This window comes from Falco biarmicus, chromosome 10 (genome assembly GCF_023638135.1).
Source record: "Falco biarmicus isolate bFalBia1 chromosome 10, bFalBia1.pri, whole genome shotgun sequence".
NCBI lineage: Eukaryota > Metazoa > Chordata > Aves > Falconiformes > Falconidae > Falco > Falco biarmicus.
In genome coordinates this window covers 2283765-2307570 of record NC_079297.1, presented here as the reverse complement: position 1 = coordinate 2307570, position 23806 = coordinate 2283765, and the positions used below count along the sequence as shown (strand labels likewise).

Sequence of the window (23806 nt, the reverse complement as noted above, 5' to 3'; positions counted from 1 at the left end):
CCACAGTGGGGACATGACGGCTGGGGAGGAGAAGGGGCAGTGAGCTGGGAGTCCCCATGGGTCCTCCTCATCCAGAGCCCTGGCTGCCCAACTTCACTGGGGATTCACAGAAAATGTATGTTTTGACTCCAGCCCTTGCTGGGCTCACCTGAGCTTACCCGTGGCAGGAGTGACGCTGGGCCAAAACGCCAGCTTGGGCAGGACAGGGCTGGGCTGGGGACGGGTGCTGGGGAAGAGAGAGAAGAGACTCTATTAGTGCATCAAGGTTGGGGAGGACCAAGGCAGGAGCACCCGCAGACAGCTGCCATCACCCACCCAGGCACAGCACCTGCCCAGCCCCCCGGCCCTGCCTGCACCCCGGCTGGAGGGAGGTCGCTCGTGGAGAGGCCGTTTCCCTCTGGATCTGCTGGAAGCAGCACAAGCCCTGAGCTCCCTGCAGCTCCCGCCGGGTGTGAAGGCAGGGCCAGCGGCAGGTGGGACCGGGCCAGTTAGCGCCTGAGCTCCCCCGCCACACGGTACTCCCAGGGCAGGACCACTCCTCTTTGCCCCCTATATTTTGGGGGCAGTTTTTTCCCTTTTCTTACCCATTCCTTGGGCAGCTTCCCTGCTCCATGCTGCAGAGAGCATCCTCCAGGATCAGGCCAGGGTGCCCCAAGGGGGTGTTTTCACCCCACACCTCAGTGCTGTCAGCAAGCAGGACCCAAAGACGCACCAAATTAAACACCTCAAATCCCAGAGAAAGCCATGAAAAGCCCCAAACCACTGAGCAGTCCCCAGCACTCCGAGGCTCCTGTGGGATGCTCCCATGGCATCCCTCCAGCTCTGCTGCAGGGTCTGCTCCTCCACGGATGGTCCCACAGCCACCAGGACACAAGCCAGGTGTGCCTTTCTTGGAAGCTCCAGGGCCACAAGCACAGGGGTCATCGAGGTCCAGCCGGCTGCTCCACACCCTGAGCAGAGCAGTTTCCTCAGGGGATCCCACCTGCATCCCACCCCTGGCAGGGTGCGGAGCCCACCACAGTGCGGACGGCAGGACTGTTCCATCGAGCTGCTCACTCCCTGCTTGTTTCTGGGTGGAAAATCCTGGGTATCCTACAGGGGGAAAAACAGCTTCTGTTTCTTACCCCTTTAATCAAAGTGTTCTGCTAACTTTCACACACCGTTTTTACCAGTGGTGAAATGCTGACTTGCCAGCACTGGGGTTTAGCCTCTTCTCAAAATTCAAACTTGGGAAAAGTTCAGCCAGTATGCTGGTTTTTCACAATTTTCTCTTTGCCAAAAACTAAAAGCCTTCCCAAAAAGCTGCTGCAACTCCTTGGCTCACAGCTGGCTGGCACGTGTCCCCTGATGTCAGGAGCACGTGGTGGGCCACGATGCCACGAGGACACTCAGTGCCTACCGATGCCGGGGCCTTGGCTGCTGCCACCAGACCTCAGCAGGGCTCCCCTGCCCCCACGCTGCCCTGTACCAGCACAGCCCCATCATTTCCAGCCTTTGCCACCAGATTTGCATCGCTCTGGGTATACACGCTGGAGTGGACCTCCTCCACAGGGCTCTCCGAGTCATGTGCATGGGAACACGGAGGAGATGGAGGCAGCCGAGTCCTGGATACAGCCACAGGATACTTCCCCATCCTCCTGCCAGGTCTGCATCCCCCCTCCCGCCCTGCAGCGGGCTGCAGAATTGCTGGGATCACTTTCCAGACTCCTCTGGCTCATTCTTCACTCTGCTGCCCAATATTTCATCATCCACCTCAGAGAAATGTATATTTCCCTTTTAAGAGCTCTCCTAGAATAATATATTTTTTTATTATCGTGACAGTAAGGGCTCCTGTTGCCATGGATACATGCCCTTTGCTAGAGCAGGAGCTTTCTGGGTGTTGGAAATTCTGCTATTTTTCCTGATCTACAGGGGTTTATTTTTATATTTTTTTTTAATTTGGGATTTATTTCCATTATCATCTTCTCAAACAACAGGTCATTTACATTGCATATGGATATGTCACCAGTACAGTAGAGCTTTCAGAAACAACCTCCTGCTTTTAGAAGGAATCTTTTTGGGGAAAAAAAATTACCAGGCAGCACTGATAATATATAGTATAACAAAACCACGGAAACTCTGAAAAGGTCTCATCTGTATCTCGCTACATTATACATTAAATCCCATTTCTGGCTTCAAGACTCCTGAATGAGTGTTATAAAACCAAGTCCAATTTTATGTGGTTTTCATACTGTTGCTGTAAAACTAACCTATATCTTCTGGTTGTCAATTCAGCTGTCCTCCAGCCCTGAGCCTCTTGAAACCTAATCTATTTGAGAACACACAGAGAAAAATTAAGTGGATATATTAAATGGAGATATAGATAGATGGATAGATAGATGGATAGATAGATAAATCAATTCAGCTTTTTACTCCAGCATTCCCTTACAGGCGAGTGCCGTAGCATTTACATTGGCAAAGGTATCACACATACATAAAGACATTACAGGAACTTTTCCAAAGCGTTTCATCCCTTGGAGTAATCTGTGGTGCAGGATTGCACTCTGCTTCTGCTGCTCACGGCTGTCAATGCACACCAGGAGGGAGCAGCAATCTGCCCCACTTACAGAAAGGGAAACTGAGGCACAGAGCCAGCCCCCACCTGCTCCCAAAGCAGATAAGTGGCAGGGCTGCAGTGAAAACATTTGGCTTTCTCTGGCTTTCTGCTGAATTTTTCCCCAGTGTTTCTAGTGACAGCATCCATACCAGCTGCACCTTGTTTAGTGACGAGGAGGATGATCAAGATGTCACCTGCGGGCTTGTTTTCCTCTGCCTCATCAGGGCCAGAGATGCTGTGTGAGACCTATTTGCTTCCCTCTCCTTGTACTTTCGGCTTTTTCAGCTTGTTTTATTTATTTTTTTTTAAATAAAAATAGTAGAAATTGGTCAAAGCAGATTAACATCACACAGAAACTCCCAAAAGAGCAAATACTACAGAAAAGGTCCAAGATTTGCCCACAATAAGGCCAAAGGTTTGCTACTGAAGTTTTAAAAGGAACAGGCTGAGGTGAGATACCGAGTGGATTTCACAGTTCCTACAAACTTGCACTGAGCAGATGCTGACACTGGGTTTAAATGTGGCAGCTGGTGCGAGGTGGTCTCCCCCAGCCCCCGTGAGCCCTTTGTGCCACATAAGGCGCAGCCAGCAGCCGTGCAAGGGACCCCCTGTGCACCCAGGCCGGGCAGTTCCTCCTACATCACCGCCTGGACCTCCGCAGCATCCGCAGCCCCCCAGGTTCAGCAAAAAGGGGAGGGAAGGATGAAAATGGGGGTGTACGTTGCTGTGTTTCACCCCAGAGTGCTCAGGGGGCTGCTGGAGGAGCCGCTGCCGCAGCGGCCGGGACTGGGATGCCCCCAGACGATGCCAGCAGGGATGGAAAGGCTGCTCAGAGCCCCTTCACCTGCAGCTGGAGCACACGGGAGGGCACTGGGAAGGGACATGGAGCTCCTGGAGAGCACATGATGGGAGGGAAGGAGCAGCTGGGAAAGGGAAATAGGGCCCATGCCCATGAAGAAATGGGGATGTCCTCGCCTGATGGTGGGAAACCAGTTAAAAGATGTTTGTATCCCCACCTAAACCTTGTGGAGACACCAGCGCCGCCAGAAATGGAGGCACAGCGGGGTGAAGGATGCCCCAGCGGCCCCCAAAGAGGTGGAGGAAAAGCTCCAGCTCAGCTAGGGGATCCCACCTGGACACAGCATCTCCCTGCCAGCTCTGTCCCACCCCCAAGACAAGCAGATTTCCACCCAAGGACGTGGCTGAAAGCCTCCACCGTTGGCTGCCCTGCAGTGTTTCAGGGAAGAGTCTCCTTGAGAATGTCACGTGTTAAAACTTATCCTACCACAATTTGATTTACCTCTGCTACAGAGGGGAGAAAAGGTTTATCCATGACTTATTCCTCCTGCAAGCCGGTGCAATTTTGCATCATGGTCTGTTGCCACGGAGATGTCACACGCAAGCTGGAAGGGGACCGAGCTCCCAGCAGCACAGCACCCAGCACCAAGGAGGCAAGGAGGAGACAAGTATTTTCCGTAAAAAGGAAAGGAGCAGGAACATAGGGGAGAGCAGCAGCCCAGAGGGAACAAGGCAAAATATTAATTGCTCGGGTGCAGAGCTGAAGTCCCCGCAGGTTGGGGACACATCCCCACCGGATGCTGGACACAGCTTCCAGCAGCACCCGAGGAGGAGGACCGGGTGTTTGGGTCACCCATATATATCCCAGCGCTGGGGCCAGCTGCCATTAGCGAAGCCCCTGCAGCTTTCTCAGGACATCCACATTCGAGAGCTGAACACATTTAAAGTGCAATTCTTAGGTGCAATTTGATAAAAGTGAGAAATAATCCTTTTTAAAAAATGCCTTGCTTTTTCTATGTTTTTCTTATTTCTTCCTGAAACCAGCAGGCTGCACTGAGGATGCACACTGCTCCCGGTGGGTGCCATCATGCAAGCAGTGGCGGCCGAGCCCCCACCGATGCCGCGGCATGCTCCTGCTTCACAGCACCTGAACATCTTCATCTGCACCCCACCGCCGTGCTCTGCCTGACCTCACCTCACACCAAGCAACGCTCGAGCAGAGATGAAGATGCAGGAACATCGTGCAAACAGCACGCTCCTTCCACTGAGCAAAATATTTCCGTGTCCAGCTACTTGGGGAAATCCTATTGGATGCAAAGCGGTTGCAGACGCATATGCTGATCCTGGTTCTCATGCAAAATCCCAACGGGATATCCCTGCACAGAACCACATCAGTGCTTCAGAAAAGCAGCACATGGAGAAACGCTGGGAAAATATGGCAATAACAAATGTTCTGCACAGCTCGTCTTCTGTTCTCCATAATTTAAACAAAGATATAAATTTCTTCAAACGTTGTATTAGCAAAAGAAGAGTCATGATTCAGCCAAGTGGGGCAGAGTATTTTGGACTGGTCAAGCCTATTTTGAGGATGAGGATGTTTTGGGACAGGGCAGAGGGTAAGCCGTGTCGCCCCCGTTTGCCGCCCATCTGCTCTTGCTGCTGTTCGGAGGAGGCAGCAGGAGCACTGAAGGTCACGAGCAGCAGTGTGGGAAACCTTGTCCCACAAAAAATATTTTTTTTAATGGCTTTAACTTAATAAGGTGGCTCAAGTGGGAAGTTATCACACAGAAGACACAGCCATCATCGTGTGAGGATGAACCCGGGGAGCCACACTGGGATGGGTGCAGGAATGGGGCTCTCAGGGGTGGTTTGGCTCTCAGCACACCCCGACGTCCCACCAGCCTCACATCCTTACCAAGCAAACACCGCTAAATGCTCAGGCCTTGGTTCCCCCAGAGCTGGAAAAGCCCATCCCTGTGCAGGGATGTGCACGGGGACAGCACAGCCGAGCAGCCACCATGGGGTACATGTGGGGCTGCAGAGCCACAGCAAGAGATGCACCAAGGGATGCACCAAGGGATGCAGCGAGCGCTCACTTTTCAGGCAAGGATACAGCTGAGGACATCCTCATTACTGCCTTGGATCCTTAACATTTAATATAACTTCCTCACTCCACAGGGCTCACACCTGAGTAAGATCGCTCTGGTTTACATTCATCAAATGCCAAATACAGTTTCCCTGCACCCTGAACGGGAGATGTCTGCGGGATCACCGGCAGTGGCGTGCTACGCTAACTCCAGATGAATATTGACTTTTTAATGACAAGCACTCTAGTACAAATACCAACCGATGCAACGCGGGCCCGAGCAGACAGCTGAAGGGGGCCAGTCTGCCTGTTATTCAGTAAATGAATTATTTGATTCCCCTTCCCTGCAGCATGCTGTCTGCTAGGAAATTTTCATTTGGTCTTTCTAACTCAAGAACCAATTGTAAATGTCAGCGCTAAACGCTCAGATTTAAGTGTTAGGTTGTCTTGTTTGATTATGGCACTAAAAGGTCAGAACTGACTAATGGAAAGTACAAGCGGTATCGGGAGGGAAACAGTGTTCTGCTGTGGGTGAGCAAACACCTGGGGACAACCTAATCACTCTTCCTGCAGCATCTCTCTTTTCCCTCTCCAGCTCCTTCATTCAAGGCTCTTTTCCAGGTTGTAAGATGTGGGAAGGCCATTTCTGGGGAAAATTCCTGCTTGTGACGTCGCTGCCAGGGATGCTGACAGCGCAGGGTTTCCCCGTGGAGGAAGCAGAGACCTCACCTCGCTGTGTCCTGGCTGGATTTGCTCCCAAAGGGCAAAGGACAGCATGAGAGCCAGTTGCTGCCAACCCCGTTGCCATCACCCCCTTCTCTCCATGCACAGCTCAGTCTGACATCAGTGTTTTCAGTGCCAATGTCTCTGCGCCTCCAGTTCCATCCCCACTTTGGCCCTCCTCTGGCAACCAGCATCCCAACAGCTCCATGTAGAGAGAAAAACATGACTTTTTTTCTTCCTCCTTTCCCATTTGCCATCCATTTCCCAACATTTGCAGCACCTTTAAAATCCCCTTTCCCTGAGCTGTTTCAGTCACAGCGACCAAATAAAACTACGGTTGCCTCAAAGCAACTCAGCTGAGGAAATCTGCTTTTTATCGGAGCCCATTACCATCATTCCAGTTCTATAAGCTGAGTTCATTATATTTACTTTAAAGCTGCTTTCAAAAATATTAGTCCTTCTGCCATAAAAGTGCCTGGCAGAATAAAACCCCGATAGCTGTTACTCCTCCCTGGGGAGCCGCGTGCTGTGGTCCCAGGCAGGAGCGCTCAGCTCCCCACACAGATGCCATCCTGCGCCGGGACCCGGTCCCCACCACCAGCCTCGAAACCTCCCCAGGCAGAGAAATGCAGTGCCCACTGCCGACGTCTGAATGTTTCTGGACATTTACATGAACGAGAGTTGGGAACTTTAGGAAAACTAGGAGTTTTAGGAAGTAATTGCAATGTTTTTTTCCCAAAGACTTTGGGGTCTGGCCTCTATCCTTTGGCACCAGCCTGGAAAATAACCACCATCCCCAGGATGCGCATACCACCTCTCCAGCCATCCTCCCAGGAATCAAAGATCCTGCTGGACGCAGGGAAAGATCTCCCACTGCCACAGGCTCCTCTGGGGAGGCAGTTTCAATCCTTTCTTTCTGGGTGGTTTATGTTACGAGGTCCCACATCACTTAGAGAACTAAGAGGCAGTTGTCTTAATCACAGGCCCCTTTGTGAAAGCATCACTGGGGAAAGGGTCCCATTAAGCAGGGAATGGTGCCAGAAGGGTGAAGAGGCTGAGAAGCCACCACAAAATACCCAAGGAGAAAAAAATCCTCACCCCATCACCAGTATCGAATGCAAAGAAATCAAAGAAAATAAATATCCATCTCCAAACAGAGCTATTTGTTTCATAGCCAAGGCACAGAGTGGGATGGTCTGTCTGAGCTGTGCTGGTAAAGTCAAGGCAGTTTGTGGTCTATAAGATTAATAGGAAATCTGCTCTGGATTGGGAGTGATTCCCTCTTTTATTGGAATAAGCCCCAAAGAGTAATGGCTGTAGGGCAGGAAGAGGAAGGTAAATTGCAGTAATAATGTGTTTCTTTGTGCAGACATGCTTTTGATCATAGAAAAATACACCATCTGTTTCTAAATTACTTGTTGTATTGATTTAACAGTTAGTAACATGGGGGGTTTTTTTCTTTTTTTTTTTTCTTTTGCAAATCCATTTTACAAGGTCTCCTGGAAATCTGACAGTTATGTGCAATAAAAAGTAGGGGCTTGTTCATCATAAGATTCCCGCTGCCAGCCATGGGGCTCTGCGTGTGTAGGAACGAGCCATACCCACATGGGCTCCTTGAGCCCCCTGTCCTGCCAAGAGCCGAGCAGCTGAGTGCTTACGTGCCCCATAAGAACTATTTCTTTACACCAAATAAGCCGTTCTTGTGCTTTCTCCCTGCTCAAACCACAGGCACCTCACTGCCCTTGTTGCTTTGCATTTTTGCTGCTTTCCATCCATTTTTTGCAGCTTTTGCCCTACTTCTCCTCCTGCACCCCAAAGGCTGCAACAGCACCAGGGTCCCTGCACCTGGGAGTGGGTGTGCACATAGCAAACCACGTCCCCCCTGAAAACGCCTCCCCCAAGCTGCATACCTTCACAGGGGCAGCAAGGGCAGTCTACCCCCAGCCCCAGTAACTGCGCCCACCCTCACCTGCCAGGGACAGGCTCACCTTCGTTAGCAAAATCATTCATTTAACAGTGGTGCATCAAGATTTGCCCTGCCCAGAGCAGGGGCTCTGCAGCTCGCAGTCTCCTTGCCTGCAAGCGCCACCTCTGCTCAACAAGCACCCGAGAAGCGAGGAGCGGCACTCTACACCCACAGCCGGCAGGAATCCAGGGGTTCCCTCTCCCAAACAAGGCTCCAAAGCGAATAATGCCCACTGCAGCCCAGCCAGCGATGCTGCCGACACACCCCACCACTCTGCTCAGCACCACACCAGGGGCAACTCCCTGCAGTGCGACAGGATGCACGACTCATCATTAAAAATTATACTATTTTGCTGCTAATTAGTTGCTATTCCTCAGCCTGCAGACTAAGCGTTAGCCTTCTCCCCAGCTAATGGCTTTCCTGGGAGACTCCAGGCTCCCCCACGTACAGGGCCAGGGCAAAAAGAGAAGGTTAACCTGGAATTTGTCACTGTGCAGTGATGCAAACACAGCCCTGTCCCATCCTGCTGTCCCTGTGTGGGTGCAGACGTGGTGCCAAGAGCTGCTCCTGCCGCTGACCGGGGCGCTGGGCTCACAGCCCGGGATTGATGCGCTGGCAAATCACAGTCCCATAAAACCACACCAGCAGATCGGAGCACTGGCACAGCACCTTCCCCAAGGAGATGGCGGATCACAGGGTGGCTGACAGCTCTGGCCCTGCTCCCGGAGAGCCCTTGAGCACCAGGATCTGCATGCAGCCTTGGTGCTTCGTGCTGGGCATCTGCGAGGACAGGCTGCATCACCAGAGCACAGAGCGCTGGCAGCTCTGGGAGGTTTTCTCGGGGAACTCGGCCGTTTCTGGGTACCCTCTGTAGCTCACCTGCAGCAACCACCACCGCAGCACAGCCCCTCGCTTTTTGGGATAAAAAAAGGCCTTTTGGTGCCAAGCCCCACACTAACAGGGATGCACCTGGGGTAACAGTGCTCGAGGTCAGTCCAGGAAGCACTCTGTAAATACCGGCTGGCTGCCCGCAGACACCGTAACCACACTGTGAGGGCTGCATTCGCCACCTGACTCGCCCTGCAAGGTCGGCATGTGAAGGGAACAACGTTCAAAGCCTGTGCTGCCACTGAGCCAAGCGGCTACTTTTACTGGAAGAAAAAAAAAAAAACCCAACGTAAAAAGCAAAACACAAAACTTCTTCTATGCCTGTCCTCTGCTGAGCATCCTGAAGCACGAAGCGCAAGGTATTCAAACCCAGCTGGTCTCGCCAAAGCTGGTGCAAGCATCAGTGCATCCCTCTATGCTGCACCCAGCACAGCTTTGGACACCTTAAAAAACTTTTTGTCCCCATCTGAAATCGCCCCCCAGGGTCCCCAGCACCCCCAGACCAACACCACCAGCTCACAGCAACATCCCACAGCCTCCAAGCAAAACCTTTCCTTCCCCTGGCAGAAAACCCCGAGGCACAGCCCTGGTAGCACCCGCAGATTGTCTGCTTCTCCAAGCAAAACCAGGATACCGATCTTGGCTCCCACTGGTTATGATCTGCAACGTTTATTTGACCCTGAAAAAAAAGGCATTTTCATGCAGAATTTTTTGGTTCATAAAAGAAGTTATTTCCCAGCAGCCACCTGACAACCCTCCCCCCTGAACAGAGAAATAAAGTGACCCAGGAGTTAGCAAAATAAAACGAACCATCCAACTCCAACAAAGAAAAGTGGTTCCTATCATTTGACACAGTATGGAAAAATTTGGCAAATAGAGCTGATCTGCAGTTCCCATCCCTCAATCACTACGGAGCTGGCTTCGGTCTCCAGCCCTCGGGTTGTCCATCCAGGGGACAGACACACGTCCTTGTCTGCAGGACCTGGGGACTCTCTGGGGGGTCTAAGCCAGGCAGGCAAGAGCTGCCACATCAGCATTTTTAACTGGGCAATATAAATATAAAACATCAATACAAACGGGTTCTTTGTACAGAAAATATCATCTCACAAGGCACTGGGGTGACGACTGCATGGCCGCTCGCGGCGGGCTCCGACCGGGGTTCCTCCAGCCACTGCCGAGCATCGGGTTGGAGGAAGGAGGGGATGGGACCAGAGAAGTCCCAGTGCCGCCATCCAAGAGGGATTTCACCCCACCGCTGCCCCTCGATGCCCCGGGAGCGGTTTTTCACAGCCAGATGATGCTTTTCCTTGGCGGGGGTGGTGTGACCCCACGGGGGCTCCGGTCTCCTTGGGATGGCTGGGCTGGGTTTGGCCTGGAGGGAGGTGCAGAGATCGGCCGGGGGCTGGGGCTGCTCTGCCCGGCGCCCCACTCCCTCTTCATGCCAGCAGCCCCAGCCGGGTCACCTTGGCTGACAGGAAGGAGTGGATGATGAAGACGATGGTTTTGGGGCAGGAGTGAAGGTCTAATTGCTGTAAGAAAGGAACAGAGGGATGTTTGCAATGGGAAGGGCTGTCCCTGGAGCAGCCGGCTTTCTGCTTAAAGCCAGGAGGGCAGGGACCACCCAGAGCCCCCCAAACCTCACCACGGCCCTACCAGGGCCCCAGGAAGGGCTGTGCACCACATGGGCTGTGAGCGGCCAGGAGAGGATGGCTAGACCATGCCTCACCCCCACGTGCCAAGCAGGATGGGTGCTGTGCACAGGGCGGGTGCTCTGCTCTCCCCCTCCCCCCGGGGCCGGTGGGAGCATGGGTGGGGGGTGGCCAGGGTAAAGCCAACTCACAATCTCTCCCTCCGGGCCACCAAAGTCCAGGTAGAGCATCTTGGTGCCGTCATCAGAGGACATCTGCAGCTTCTCAAAGGGCTGCTGGAGCAGGATGGTCTTGCTGAGCCCGGGCTCGGTGGTGGAGATGGTGAAGCCCTTGTCGATGTGGATGGACAGGGTGCAATCCTGCCCCTTCCACGTGCAGGCTGAGGACAGGGAGAGGGGTGAGACGGCGGCCGCCCGCCCCGCCGCCCGGGACCCCCGGCCCCCCCTCACCTGCCGAAACCTCCTGGACCAGCTCGGCGGCACCGTGGGTGCCGTCCACCAGCAGGCGGGTCCACAGCGCCAGGTCGCGGGGGCTCTCCAGGCTGAAGAGGTGGGTCTGCACGCCCAGCCGCGTGCCGGTGCGCAGCGCGAACGACAGCTCTGCCTCGTACAGCGCCGAGCCCTTGGCCGGCCCCGAGTGCACCAGCCTGCGGCACCGCCGCGCCTCAGCACCGGGCCTCAGCACCACTCTGCACCCCACCCCACACCTCAGCACCCTGCTCCACGCCCCGCACCGCGCCTCAGCTCCTCGCACCACAGCGCCGCTCCGCACTGCGCTTCAGCACCCCGCACAGCACCCAGCACCCTGCTCCGCACCGCTCTGCACCCCGTTCCGCACCGCACCGCGCTCCGCATCGCTCCGCTCCCCGCTCCGCATCCGGGCCGGCCGGCAGGGGGCGCTGCAGCCCCGCGGATGCCCCCGCCCCGCCAGCAGCTCCCGACGCCCCCCCCCGGGGCTCCAGTCCCCGGCCCCTGCCACCACCCCGGGGCTCTGCCCTGACCCCCAGCCCCTGCCACCACCCTCGGATGCTGCCACCACCCGGGGATGTGCCCTGACCCCCTGGACACAGTCACCATCCCTGGGGTCTGCGCTGACCCCCAGCCCCTGCCACCACCCCGTCCCCAGCGCAGGACAGGAGGGCCCTGGGCTGGTGGCCTCTACCTGGTGGCGATGAGCGGGTAGCTGTGCGCGGGCTTGCCCAGGGCATCCCGGCTCTGCGGCAGGCTGCCGTACAGCAACAGCTCCTTCTCCGTGAGGACAGCCAAGAGGTTCCTGGTGCCGGTGCTGGGGAGCTGCAAAAGGGATGGGGTCAGGCCCACCGGCAACGCGGCGGTGGCAGTGGGGTGGCAGGGGGCCGGGGGTACCTGCTCGGTCAGCCAGCCCACGTGCTTGACCTCCCGTCCAGCCACCGCGCCGGCACCTGCCAGCTGGGCTCGCAGCTCCTCCTTCACCCGCGGCAGCAGCGCGCCCACATTTGCCTGGATGGCACTGAGCCATGACTGCGCCGTGGCCTCGTCCTTCGCCCGCAGGAAGAGGGCAACTCGCCCGTCCGCCGAGCACACCTCCAGGTACCTGCAGGGACATGGCCCCGATGGGTCCCCGCCAGCCCTCAGCACACTAGGGCACCACGGTGGCACTGCCACCCCCCGGCACCATGCCCTGACCTGTGCTCCGGGTCGGTGGGGAGGCACTTGCGGGACACGTAGCACATCTTCAGAGGCACGGTCTTGCCCTCCCGGGGCTCCCGAGGGGGTAGGAGGGGGGATGACCGCTTCTGCAGAGTGGTGGGCGAGGGGTCCCAGCTGACCGTTGCCCCCGCAGAGGAGTTCTTGAAGTAGGGTGAGATCTCCTTCATGTACTTCACTGGATGAGAGACAGCACCCAGTTGAGGGCATGGCACGGGCCAGCGTGGCCTCATCCTGCCCACCAGCACCCATCTACCCCACTGAAACCCCTTGCACCCTCCCTGCATCGGAGCTGGTGCCACCTCATTTACCTCCCCAGAGCTGCCACCCAAGGGTGCCACAGGTCCTCTGTCCTGCACCCCTGCGGGTGCAGTGAAGGGATGGCACTGGTGGACGAGGTCATACCTGGGGACCCTCCCAGTGCCCCTGCCCCACCATCCCAGCCCAGGGAGACCCCTCTAGGAGGGATACAAATAGCCTTTTCCCCCTCTTTTTCCTTTAACCTAGATGAGTTCACAGATCCAAGCCTGATCCAGGTCCCTGGGGCAGCACATGGAGGCAAGGGGCGGGGAACGGGCAGGAGTCCCAGGCCAAAATTACACAGTCCAAACTGTGCTGGTACAGCCGGTCCCACCGCGAACTGGGAGCAACAGCTCTCAAATACCACGGCTTGGCCCCAGGAAAAGCCTTGAACCACGTGCCTGCAGCTCGCATAGTCCTGCCCCGCTGAGTTACAAACCAGGGACAAGAAATCAGCTCTCAGTCCGCAGCGAGTCTGGCTCTGGAGCCAGAGCCCTCAGAGCCATGCTGGGACGGCAGCTGGCTCCTGAGGTTTAGGGGAAGGGGGAGATGGGCGAACTGATGCAGCCCCAGAGCTACACCCTGAAAATTAGGTCAGCAGCACCGGCCCAAAAGTTTTGGCTGAGCAGGGGGGGGATGCCAGGTACGGTCCTGCCCTGGGACCAGCGTGGGACCAGCTGGTGGCTCCAGGGAAGGGCTTCCCTTTGGTGGCCCTTGGGGAAAAGACCATGGGACAGACACACACGCCTGCTGCCACGTCCCCAGCCGTCACCGCTGGTTTCACTCCAGGTCCCAGTCAGCAGCGTGGGTGGCAGGAGGGGGGACACAAGCCTGGCTTTGCAGCCGACTCTTGTAGGTTGCTGGTTGGTGGATCAGTTCCATCACTGCAGCAAAGCCACAGCAGCCTGGTTTTGTGCCAGAAAAAAACCCTTTTCCCACCAGGAAAGAGCCTGCGAGCAGAGCCTACCACCCCCACCCTTCACCTGCCCACCACCATCCCCCCTCCCCTTTGCCCCTATCCCACCGAGCTCCCCAAAACCTCCAAGTCCTGAAATCCCAGCAGGAGCTGAAGGAGGCATGGAGGGGAGCAGCGCCCCGCGGGACGCCCCGCTCTGCCCAGCCTCAGCGGGACGCAGCTATAAACGGCTGCGATGCCACTGCAGCACGTGGGTTGGGTTACCCCGCGGTGGCCCCGGGGCCAAGGAGGCAGCGTGGGGCCACCAGCCTCGTGCCCTGCGCCTCCTGTTATAAATAGCCACCGCATTCCCGCAGGCATTTGAGCCGCGTTGGATTTTACCCCGAGTCATTAATCTTGGCAGCGGGGACCTGCCATTATCCCAGTGCCTGGGAACTAATTGGAGTTCAGAAAGATACCATTCAGCCGCTGAAACCCGAGCAGCATCCCCGTGCCAGCCCACGGCTCCCTGGGCATGCAGAGGACGTCACTGGCATTAGCTGTGCGATGCTGGGGTCACGTCCCGACGGAGCCACGGAGGAGAGGAGCAGTGCCCAGCCCAGGACGGGGCACAGAGATTTAGGCAACGGCCAGCATCTCTGGCACATGGCTTTAAGAGGATTTAAGGCTGGCCACCAAGCACTGACAGGTTCCTGCAGGACAGGGGGGTCCCAAGCCAGCACAGGGAGCTGGGATGTGTTGGAGGCTGCAGTGCTCCCCCGGGGGCTGTGCACTGGAGCTGGGCCACCATCCCATGGGAGCTGCTGTCTCCTCCGGTGACCCCAGCATGGGCTTTAGAGTGGGTTGACTTACGCTTCTGCCGGTCCCTTCACTGCAGCGGAATCGCCTGGTATTGAACGGACTCATTAATTCAGTCTAACTCATTAAAGCAAACAACCCATACCATATTATGTATGATCTCTGCTACTGGTAACTGGAATTCTTGATATTATTTTTTTCCTAATTAACATCTTGCAGTGCTAGGGCTCCTAGCCTGGCTGCCCTCTCCTTTTTAGCCAGCACCCTCCAAAAATCACTTGGCAGAACTCCGCCTCACTGCTGCTGACTTAAAGTCACCTTCAGCAGGCAAACAGCCCTCGGGGTGGCTGCTGGGCTAATCCACGTGGCCCCCGAAGTCACACAGGCTCCCTGCTCCCTGGGGGGAGACAGCCAGAGCAGATGCTTACGGACACCGATGCCTGGATGGTCCCTCTGCAGAGCAGTTACAGCACAGGGACCCCCAGGCCCACAGCATCACTGGGGCACTGCGTGTGCCCCGAACCCTGCAGCAAGCTGCATCAGGGACATGTTTAAAACTAAAGGCCCTAGGTCTGCCCTGCTCTTCTCTCTGTGCTGTAGTAGGGGGTTTTCTCCCCAGAACTCCATAAAGGGGCAAAACCATCAAAATTCCTTGGGTTTACTTCTTGGGTAACAGATCCTCGCCCTCCACCGGCCCATCCCTCCTAAGGATGAAGAACAAGCCCAAACCAAACACTCCTGTGCCCTCAATCCCAGATCACCATGACCTTCCCCACACACATGCCCACAGCTCAGCACTGCTAAAGCAAAGCTCCTGGCCCCCGAGAGCTTCACTGAGGAGCCACAAACCTTCCTGCAGCCAGGAAAACAACCCCAGCTGCACAGACCTTCAGCAGCAGGCTCAAGAGTACCCACTCACTGCCTGGGCCACCGGCTCGGTGCTGGCAGGCTCAGCTGCAGCGCGGTGATCACGGCACGCATTCAGTGCAGAGAGGTTTGAGATCGCGTTGCTGACGGGTCCCTGCTGCTTCCCTGCCAAGAGCCTTCCAGAAGCGTCATGGTTGGGCTCAATTATCTTAAGGGTCTTTTCCAACCTCGATGATTCTATGATCTACACAGCACGGCAAGTCAAAAAGGCCCGACTGTGCTGGTGGCCATCACACCAGGAAGGCTTCCAGAGAGGTCCTGGAGATCCAGTGCTGGCCCTAAGGAGCTGCTAAACCCATCTCCAGCTGGTCCCTCTCTGCCTCAGGACTAACAGTGCAAAAGTAACATGTTAAATGGGGGGGGTCAGCACACACACACTCCAGAGACACACCCTGAAATAACCCGTAAACTTCAAGCTGATGCTGTGATGTGCTTCCAAATGCTTAACGCAGGGGTGGCTGCCACAGCCACCCTGTCCAGCATCCCACCCAGGGACCATCCCCTGGCCCCAGCTCAAAGCACAAACAAGGAGCAGCTGCCTCAGCTCGAGCCTTTCCACCCCAGGGAGGAAGGCACCATGGGATGCTGCAGGGTGGAGATGCCACTGCTGTCCCCTCCAGCCCCAGGACCCTGTCCCAGCACTCAGTGCCACGTGCCATGCCCCAGCTCTTTGCTAAATATTCTCCTGTGCTGCACAGCCAGCTGCACCCATGGGCCAAGTGATCCTATGGGAGATCATAGGACAACTCTCTATGTTTCCATGGGAGGAGAAACATCCCCAGGAAACTCCTTAGGGAAAGCAAAACTTCAGGGCAGCAAGGTGTGGAGAAAGTAGGAGGATGTGGACCCTCCCCACCTCTCTGCATCACCCCCAGGTCAGGTCCAAAGCCTCTGTTTCTGCTTGGGTTCCTTACCACATCTAAACCATGAGAGCACACATGGCATTGCTGAGCTGCTCAGACCCCGAGGGCTGTCACATCTGCCAGAAGACATTCACTTTAGTGTCCCACAAAGGGCTGGGGACCACCTCAGCACTTTCTCTCCTGATGCCCTTCTGAGCCCAGAAGGGCAGCAGCAACAGGAAGCCGCACAAATCCTGTCTGCCACCACCCGCCTCTGCTCGAAACCCCCTTCCACTCTGCACTGTGTGTTATTTACTCCAGGATCACCTCAATTTTACAGGCATTTCACATTTCACACCATGTACATCTCCACCCTCTGCAGCTGCCCAGGTTTCCCACAATTAGAGCAATCAGCCTGCCAGAGCCGGGCATCCCCAGCACCAGCTCTCCCAGCACCCCTTAGCTTTTCTGAATTCCAGCTTCCAAGCTGCTACTTGGCTGAGTGAGTCGGGGAGAGCTGCGACAGCCCCAGGAGCTGCCCTGCAGCCAACAAGCCCTGGGCTGCTGTGGAAGCGAGATGCCCACAGCTGCCCCAGCTCCCTCCCACTGCCCCCAGTTCTCTCCCTGTGCCAACACAGCACAGGAGCCTCACCAGGAAAACCACTCCTGGCCCAAAGCCCTTCCCAGGGCAGCTGGAAGGATGTCTATCAACCTCTCTTCTGCTGTGGAGGGTCTCTAGCAAGCAAAAAAAAAAAAAAAACCAACCACACAAAACCCAAGGGAAAAATAAGGTAAAGGAGAGCAACTCTCCCTAAAATAACAATGTAATATAAATACAGTCAAACTCCTCCTGCAAATATCAAGAGAATAGTTTGGCACATCCCAAAAAAATCTTGGCAGGACACGGCAAGAGGTATCTGTGTGTCCTCAGGCCCGGCCAGCAACGACACTGAGGAGCCAGGAGCTAAGCTGAGCAGCTCGGGGTGAGATCTGGCACATGGAGCCACTGCTGACAGTCAAGTTAAAATGCATCACCTCCCAGCCCTGCCGCTCTGGAAAGTCTCACCCCAGCTCACTGCCCTGTGAGGAGGTACAAGCTCTCCCAGTTTTGCCACTCGCTGCAACACCACTTGTGAACTACCCTAAAAACTCCTAAACCCAGGAATGAACGCAGCCAGGAGGAGTGAGGCAGCAACAGACACCACCTGTGCCAAACTACTCGGTTTCGGTACTTACAGCAACTGTAAGGGAACTTGGAGTCACACCTGGCAGCATGCGGGGACCAGAAAGTGCCCAAGTGATGTTAAGGTGCTTTTCCCCAAGCTCTGGAGTGAGCCCAAGCAGGAGAAGGGAGCAGGGACACACACACCCTGTTAACACTCTTCAGGTGTCCTAAGGCCACCCCCTGCCCCTCAGCCCCCCACCCCTCCTCAGGGCAGGGCGTTTGGCTGGCCAGCTCTTGGAGAGCCATCGGGGTGGCAGATCTAAGGCAGGGGACACCGTGTCCCAGGGCAGGGCCACCACCTCTGCAGGGCAGTGACAGCCTGACTGGGACCGCACCGCTGTGCCAGCTCCACCATCTTCCATGAGCAGGGCTGTACCATGCTGGCAAACCCAGAAAGGGCTGGAGATGGAGATGCACCACGTTTAGACACAATGCCCGTGATCGAACAAGTAGTACAGACCCCTGCCCTGCACCAGCTCTTGCCTGCAGCAACCCCAAGTAACACAGCACTGCAGGAGTCCAGTAGCATCAGCTACAAACTATGCCCAAAGCCTCCACAGCATCATGGGGGGAGCCAGCCCAGCCCCACTCTCCTCCCAAGGGTCCCTGCTGGGAGTTTTAATTAATTAAGAAGCCCGGTAGGTCATACCCGCGCTCAGCAAGCTACAGAAAAGGTCCTGCCTGCAATTGCCTCCTGGAAAGGAAACCTGGCAGCACCCAGCTCCCCAGGGGGGATGGAGGAGGAGGAGGAGGTGGTCTAGGGTGAGGGATTGTTCTCTACAGAAAGGGCAGCTCATCTCACCTCCCACAGGACCTCTAGCAAAAAGGAAACCCACACCAAAGTAAAGGATGAAAAGAAAATAACAAAAGAGGGTGGTCCAAGAACAGCAGTTACAGGGAGGAATTCTGCAGACTCCCAGAGAAAGAGGCTCTTGTATTTCTCTTTGGTCAAAAAAAAAAAAAACCCAACAACCAAAAACCACCCCCCCACCAACAACCATCTCTGCTCCCAGCAGCTGTGCAGAGCAGCACATTCCTCCAGCTGAACCGTGGTCCCAGGAGAGGAGGAACCCACAGCAGAAAGGGCTGAGCGAAGCTAAAAATGAAAATCTGGAGCTGAGACAATCTGGGGAAGGCACAGAGCCACGGCGGTCACTGGCAGCAGAAGACACAGAACTCTTCTCTGTCCAGGCAGAGCCCAGAGCACTGCCCCAAAATAAAACATCCCTTTGGAGCCCTACAACAGGAAGGGTCTCTGGTGCCAAGACCCTCTTGGTTAGCCAGGGTGACCTGGGGGGCTGGTTGGCAGTGAGGGGAGGGGGAAGGGTCCCAAGGGACAAAACCTGGGTGCTCGCCCCTGCCTGGCCAAGCTGGCAGAGGGTGGACAAGCACAGACAGATGTGATGCGAAGGGTAACAGCAAAAGAATGGGGTCTCTCCCTCAGAGCTCCCACAGTCCCAACCCATCAGCCCTCACCCACTCCCCAAGCGGGGTCTGGGGGGCTCCTGCAGTGTGCCAGCCCCCGCAGGGCTGGGAGACACCAGGAAGTGGCCACCCAGTACCAAGAGGGAGCCCATTCCCAGGGGACCAGCTGGGATGTCCCCTGGGATGGCGAAGGCTGCATCCCTGGGATGTTTGTAGCCTCAGCTGCCAGATTGGGAAGGAGGGGGGGCTGCAGTTGGGGTTCAGCTGCTGGGGATCCCCTGAGGATGCAGCTCCTGCTGTTGCACTCCGAGCTGGCCCCGCCTGCACCCGGCAGCCTGCTCCTCCTGCACACCTAAAATCCATCCCTGCAAAACAAAAGGTGCTCAGCAAGCAGCAGGGTGCCCGTGTACCCCCACCGCCCCGCTGGTGTAAGCCTGCAGACCTGCACCAGCCAAGGATGTGCATTTAGATGAAAATCACAGGAAAAGCAGAAAGTTTTCTGTTACCCCAGGAACTGCAGACCTCAGGGTGATGCTGTACAACAGAAGAGTCGCAAACCTCATAACCTGTCCCACATCTCCCATTGCTGCCTGCTTGTGGTCCTGCAGCTGGGAGACAGAGCTGCAGGGCATTGAGTGGTCTCTCCCTCTCTGGGGAGGGATAGGGAGATCCAAGCAGTTACCTCCAGCTCTCTGGATCAGCAGATAAACCAGACTGTACATGTTGGTTTCCATTTGAAAGACTATGTAAACGCATATGCGGCTGATGTGGCATCCCTGTGTTCCCAGTATATCCCAGGAAAAACAGGGATCAGCCTCCTGGAAGAAGGACCCTCCCCTCCCCTCACACCCTCATCTCCTACCTTCCAAGACCACCTCCTTGCCCGTCTTCTTCAAGGCCTGCACCGCCTCATCATGCGTTGCCTCGGAAAGGTCAGTCCCGTTGACAGAGAGGATGGCATCCCCCACGTACAGCGCCTCAGTCTGATCCGCTGCCAGCCCCTTAAATATCTTGGAGATCAAGATGGGCATTTTATTCTCTCGGCCACCTTGAAACAGAAGAGAAACGAAGTGGTTGTGGCTGCTGAAACACACGGAGGAGCAGGTGGGGAGAGGGCTGCTCAGGTACCAGCCGCCCCCGTCAGGGCTGAACCCTTCTCCCAGCGCTCGGCTGTGCCCTGCTGGGACAGCCTGTGGCCTCGTCTCCTCAAATGCCCAGGGCACGCCTGTAACAACCAGCCAAAATACCACGAGGCCTTAGAGCAAACGAAGACGAATGCTCCAAACCCACTCCGAACGGTCACAGATTTCCTCACAGACCAAACATGTAACCTGGCCATCTCCCCATCAATTTTGGCAGGAAAGCGTGTCTTTATCTGCATTATTAATCACATGTGGTGAGCGACTATCCCTGCTCCAAGGACTTCATGATCTAGACAGATAAGACAGCTGAATGTTTTTGGAGCGGCAGAAGAGCCAAGGAGAAGCGAACCAACCTGGCTGTTCACTCCTCTCCACACAGTAGCCCCATTTACCTTCGGTTCCCCACTCCCCAGTCTAAAACAATGCTATTCAAACCTCCGGGCAGCTTGAGGAGATCAATTTGCACATTAACTTTTGAACCCGCCAGGAGATCCAAGCAGCACCGCTGCCTCCGTGCCAGGGAGCAGGGGTGCAGCAACTACTGCCAAGCCCCAGCCCGGGCAGGGGCAGCTGGGGACCGGCAGCCCCCGATGTGCCCTGCGTCCCAGGACAGCCTGTCCTGAGGAGCCTCCGAGAGACAATCCCTCATCCCGGAGGTGGTGAGCCCAGCCTGCTGCCACCGCCAGCCCCAGGGTTGCTCCCAGCCAGTGCCACAGGCATTTCCTCGCTCAGACGCCTGCCAAGCCCCTCGGAGGGCTCCGGTTATCAGCTGTCAGAGGCCCCGGCGGGGGCTGCTCCGAGCTGCTGAGCCCGTGTCCCTGCAGCAGTGGCTCCCCGTCCCTGCAGCAGGGGCTCCTCGCCTGGGCTGCCGGCACCGAGAGCCCCTGCCGGGGCCAGGAGCCTCCGCCAGCTCGGCTCCTGCACAGCCCCCCGCTGCCCGGCCAGCCAGGGGACGGCCAGCCCAGCAGCTACACCCTCGCCACGTCCCCAGGCAGGACACCCTACCCGCACCCCGGGTTGTGGTGAAGTGTCCCTGAGTGAAACGCAGCTGGGCTGCATTTTAACGGGGCAGCGATGCCCTCCCGCAGCAGCAGCGGTGGCACCGGCAGGGCTGCACGGCCGCCCAGGGCAGCTTCTGCCTCCCAGCTTGGATGGCGACTACTTGGTTTCTACATACGTCACTGCAAAAATAAAGTTTTAACTGAATCAAGTGAGGTTTTCTCCTTTCTTGGGAGAGCCACAGAGCTAGCAATAACTTGGCAGCCAAGGGGTTATTACGAAGGGGGCTTTATGCTTCACAAAGGGAAGGGCTGGCAGGCTCGGGCACCCCACAGACACAGCCAGTGGCACTGTTTCAACCCACTCCCAGCACCCGGACATCCACAACACAAAACCCTCCGCTTCCAGCGGGAGACAGAGGCTGCGGCCGCGTCCCCTCCAAGTTGGGAGGAGAAGCCACGTCAGGAGGCGAGAGCCACCCTGCGCTGCCTGCCGAGCCCGCTGCCTGCCCTGCCTGCACACGGAGCTACGGACCCTCCTGCCCATGCACCGTGACGGCCCTTTGCTGCCTGTTCGCTGCTGCTTTCATCTTCCTTTCGTGGAGTTTCTAACACACCCGGAGCGGCATGAAAAGCCAAGGCAGGCAGAAACGCCACCCTTGCCCCATGAAGTTTCCAGCCTGAAGTTCAGGCGAGTCACGGCATGAGGCAGCTCCGGAGGGGAAGCAGGGACTGTAACGCGGAGGCTTCCCACTGCTCAGCTCAGAGCGGACATCTCTAAGGCTGAGCGGTTTGGTGGTTTGGTTTAACATCCCAGCTCTCCGCACCTGGACATCTCCAAGGGCTTCACGGTTGCTTCCTTCATTTTGCCGGTAGTTTAAAAGGGGCATTTCCCAGCACAGGGGCATGGAGGGGACAGGGACACACTGGCAGAGCCCTCCCTTCGCCTGCAAGAGAGCAGCTCTTGCATACCCTGTGTGTCCCACCTGCCTCGTAAGGCAGCACCCTACCCTCGCGTGCAGGGGGGGGCAGTGGGGTGCCCCCCCAGCTCCCCGATGCCGGGGACCCCCGCTGCAGCCGGGGCATGGGGGGCAGGGGCTGCCAGTCACTGTGGCACCCCAAAGTGCCGCTCATTCCGTGGGCTGGGGATGTTTCGGGTCCCATCACTGCCACGTGTCCCCTGCCTCGTCCCGTGCAAGGGCCGGCTTCGGGCAGCGCCACGGGCTGTGAAGACCCCCGACCCCAGCCCCGGCCCCAGCTCCGCTCCCCCCCGGGGTTTTCTCCCAGGCGGTGGCAGCGAACGGCTGAAATGGCGGCAGCAACAGGTCCCGGTGCCCGGTACCTCCCGCCCGCCCCGGGACCCCCCCCCCCCCCGGCCCGGCCTCACCTTTGATGCTGATGCCGAGCCCCCCCACGTCCTGCTTGACGACGCGCACCGTGCGCCTGATGTTGGCGAGCGCCTCGGGCACGGCGGAGCCCGGCTCGCCGCCGTTCAGCTGCGCCGGCGGGGCCTCGCCGGGGCCGGGGCTGTCGGCCGGGCTCACCCCCAGCGCGTCCTCGGCCAGGCTGAGCAGGACGCGCAGCCACTGCCCGCCGGGGCCGCGCAGCTCCAGCAGCCCGGTGCGCGGGGCGCGCCTGCCCGCCGCCATCTTCCGCGCCTGCCGCGCCGCCCCCGCCGCTCCCACCGCCCCGCTCCGCACCGCTCCGCGCCCCGCGCGCTGCCCGCGCGCCGCCCCGCGCGCCGCCCCGCGCGCCGCCCGCGCACCGCCCCGCCGGGACGGAGTCCGTCGGGTGCTCCCCGCTGCCGCCCGGGATGGGGCACCGGGGGGGACACGGCTCCCCGCTCTGGCCCAGAACGGCCACAGGGAGTGACCCAGGATCCCAGTCTCCGTTGCTTGTCCTGGGTCTGGCCCTGGATGTGCTGGGGGTCCCCATGCCATGCTGTGTCACGGGAGGAGTGGCAGGGGCCGGGCAGGGGGCAGCTGGCTCAGCCCTTCACGTGCCCCCCAAGAGCCACAGCCCCCCAGCAGCCACAGCCCCTGCCCACCCACCGTGGGGTGCCCAGCAGGCAGCCAGAGCACCGGAGTGAAGGCCTGGGGCAGGGGTCGGCAGGGCTGGGCGGGTTGCTGGGGTGTCCCAGGGAGCACCCCGCTCCCGCACCCAGCCAAACCCTGGGGGCACCTCGGGGTGGGTGCTGTGGTACAGGGGGTTCTGTGCAATGCACCAGCTTCCCAAAACACTTCTGGCTCCTTTATTGGGGCCAGCAGTGGCCCAGGGGCAGGCGGTGGCCCAGGGGCAGGCGGTGGCCCTGGTGGCCCCAGGGGACGAAGCCAGGCCAGCCTGCAGCCAGCCCTGACCACGGCGCCTCTGCAGCAAGCCCGGGGCAGGCACCTCCTCACAGCCCCCACGGACGCTGGGCAGGAGCAAGGCTGGGGGAGATGGTGTTTGCAGACATTCAGAAAACTCCATGTTGCTTTTCCCTTGCTTGTCCTGGATCTTGACAACAGGAACAATATTTTGTCTCCTTTGGCAGACCCGGATTTTTTTCTGCAGCCAAGAGGCAGCAATTAAGAGTAGAAAATAACCTCTAGAAGTAGCAAATACCTGTTGGCACATCCCCTGTGCCCCTTGCACTCCTAGCACTTCAGGCAGCTCCAAAGGGCCTCCAGGATGGGGCTGATGATGAGGCCCCAGGCAAAACACAAGGATGTGTAAGAATTCAGTAGCTTTTGCTGCAGGCTGGGGAGGGGGCAGAGCGAGGGGCTCTGGCCGCACGGGGCAGGGGGGCCACAGCATGCACGGCCCCGCACTGCGGGGGCTGCAGCCAGCCCTGAGCATCAGC

General features: G+C 57.5%; 1 protein-coding gene across 1 annotated transcript; it reads right to left on the bottom strand.

Moving 5' to 3' along the window:
- Positions 1-9696: 9696 nt before the first annotated feature.
- On the bottom strand, positions 9697-22654 carry SNTA1 (syntrophin alpha 1). The gene is made up of 8 exons (XM_056354835.1): positions 22352-22654; positions 19687-19872; positions 12371-12569; positions 12071-12278; positions 11868-11998; positions 11156-11352; positions 10898-11085; positions 9697-10586 (listed from the first exon to the last, which is right to left on the bottom strand). Exons 1-8 carry the CDS (start codon positions 22611-22613, stop codon positions 10494-10496), a joined length of 1464 nt encoding a protein of 487 aa, XP_056210810.1. The 5' UTR covers positions 22614-22654; the 3' UTR covers positions 9697-10493.
- Positions 22655-23806: the final 1152 nt, after the last annotated feature.

What these genes read in the sequence shown, in the direction of transcription:
- SNTA1 (XM_056354835.1), bottom strand. Translation starts at nt 22,613, where the DNA reads ATGGCGGCGGGCAGGCGCGCCCCGCGCACCGGGCTGCTGGAGCTGCGC. An exon ending in GCTCGGCATCAGCATCAAAG is followed by an intron (nt 19,873 to 22,351) that starts GTGAGGCCGGGC and finishes TTCTGTTTCAAG; the next exon opens with GTGGCCGAGAGAATAAAATG. An exon ending in TACCCGCTCATCGCCACCAG is followed by an intron (nt 11,353 to 11,867) that starts GTAGAGGCCACC and finishes GCGGTGCCGCAG; the next exon opens with GCTGGTGCACTCGGGGCCGG.